Raw genomic sequence first — 1,293 nt, 5'->3', positions numbered from 1 at the left:
GGTTGTCGAAGGGTGTCCATAGCTGGGAGCATCCTGGCCACGGCCGGCTTCGTCGTCAGCTCTTACGCGAACTCGATGGAAGTTTTGATATTCACGTTCGGCGTCCTCGCCGGTTTCGGTTTGTCCCTGTGCTTCGTCGCAGCCGTGGTCATAGTCGCCTATTACTTCGACAAGAAGAGATCGTTCGCCACAGGGTTGTCCGTATGCGGAAGCGGTATAGGAACGTTCATATTCGCCCCTGTCACCCAGTACCTGCTCGCCGAGTACGGTTGGCGGGGAACCACGTTGATATTGGCAGGCCTGTTCCTCAACCTGGCCGTGTGCGGCTGCCTGATGAGGGATCTGGAGCGGACGACGATCAGGGCGAAGGCGAAGCCCGAGGAGAGGCGGAAGAATCGGGAGAGGAAGAGGGGCAGGATACAGAGCTCGAGCGTGGACTCGTTCTCGGCGAACAGCTCGCTCAACACTCTCACGATCATGGATAATCTTCGGATTCAGGAGAAGGAGGAGGACGACGAGAAGCTGTTCTCCAGTCTGGTGAGCTTGCCCACGTTCGTGAAGAACAGCGAGAAGGTGCCGTTGGAGGTATTGGAACTTCTGAGCACGCGTAAGAACGTGTACAACGTGTTGCTGCAAAATTATCCGAGCTTGCTCATCTCCTCGAGAAGTTTCAGCGACTCGGGGCCCCTTCACGACCAGCTCAGCACACCCTCGGCCCGATTCGTGCCCACCCCCAGCTCCCTGTCCGAGTTGAAGAGCGAGGAGAACAAGGACGAGGGTAAGGTGTCGGCCAACGACGAGCAAACCCTTCAACAGCAAACGGACGCCGCTTGGCGGCTGTGGTGGTCGAAGAAGATCAATCTGGACAGCTCGTTGAGAAGATCCAGCACCTTCGACCATACGAGGAGATTGCCCACCGCTTATTTGAAGGATATCAGAGTGCACAGGCACAGCCTCACCTACAGAGGGGCTATGCTCAACATAAATCGATACAGACTCAGGGCGTCCAGTTGTCCGGATATTTATAGGAACTCGATGACCACCATAGCCAAGACCAAGCTCGTGTGGTACGCGGGCCTGTGGGAGTTCTGGGACCTAGTCGTCGACATGCTCGATTTCTCCCATTTCGCAGACTCCCGCTTCTTGCTCTTCGCTATCAGCAATTTCCTCCTTCACACGTGGTACGACGTCCCCTACGTCTATTTGACGGACAACGCGATCGAGATGGGATTCAGCGAAACCGATGCCTCCATCTTGATATCGGTTATAGGGATATCCAATATGAGTGGCGAG

At 55.7% G+C, this 1,293-nt stretch overlaps 1 protein-coding gene across 1 annotated transcript in view; it reads left to right on the top strand.

Annotated features, from left to right (window-relative positions):
- The first annotated feature begins 6 nt into the window (after positions 1 to 6).
- The window catches only part of LOC102679482 (monocarboxylate transporter 9-like), a 4,152-nt gene continuing 2,865 nt past the window's right edge, over positions 7 to 1,293 (top strand). Inside the window, exon 1 of the mRNA XM_031508376.1 lies at positions 7 to 1,291. Within this exon, the coding sequence (XP_031364236.1) occupies positions 76 to 1,291 (1,216 nt within the window). The 5' untranslated portion in view covers positions 7 to 75. The remainder of the gene's footprint in view (positions 1,292 to 1,293) is intronic.

Source organism: Apis dorsata, unplaced genomic scaffold, assembly GCF_000469605.1.
Source record: "Apis dorsata unplaced genomic scaffold, Apis dorsata 1.3 scaffold_83, whole genome shotgun sequence".
In the NCBI taxonomy this organism is placed as follows: domain Eukaryota; kingdom Metazoa; phylum Arthropoda; class Insecta; order Hymenoptera; family Apidae; genus Apis; species Apis dorsata.
Note: the sequence above shows the minus strand (reverse complement) of the source record. Positions and strands in the feature narration are given on the sequence as shown.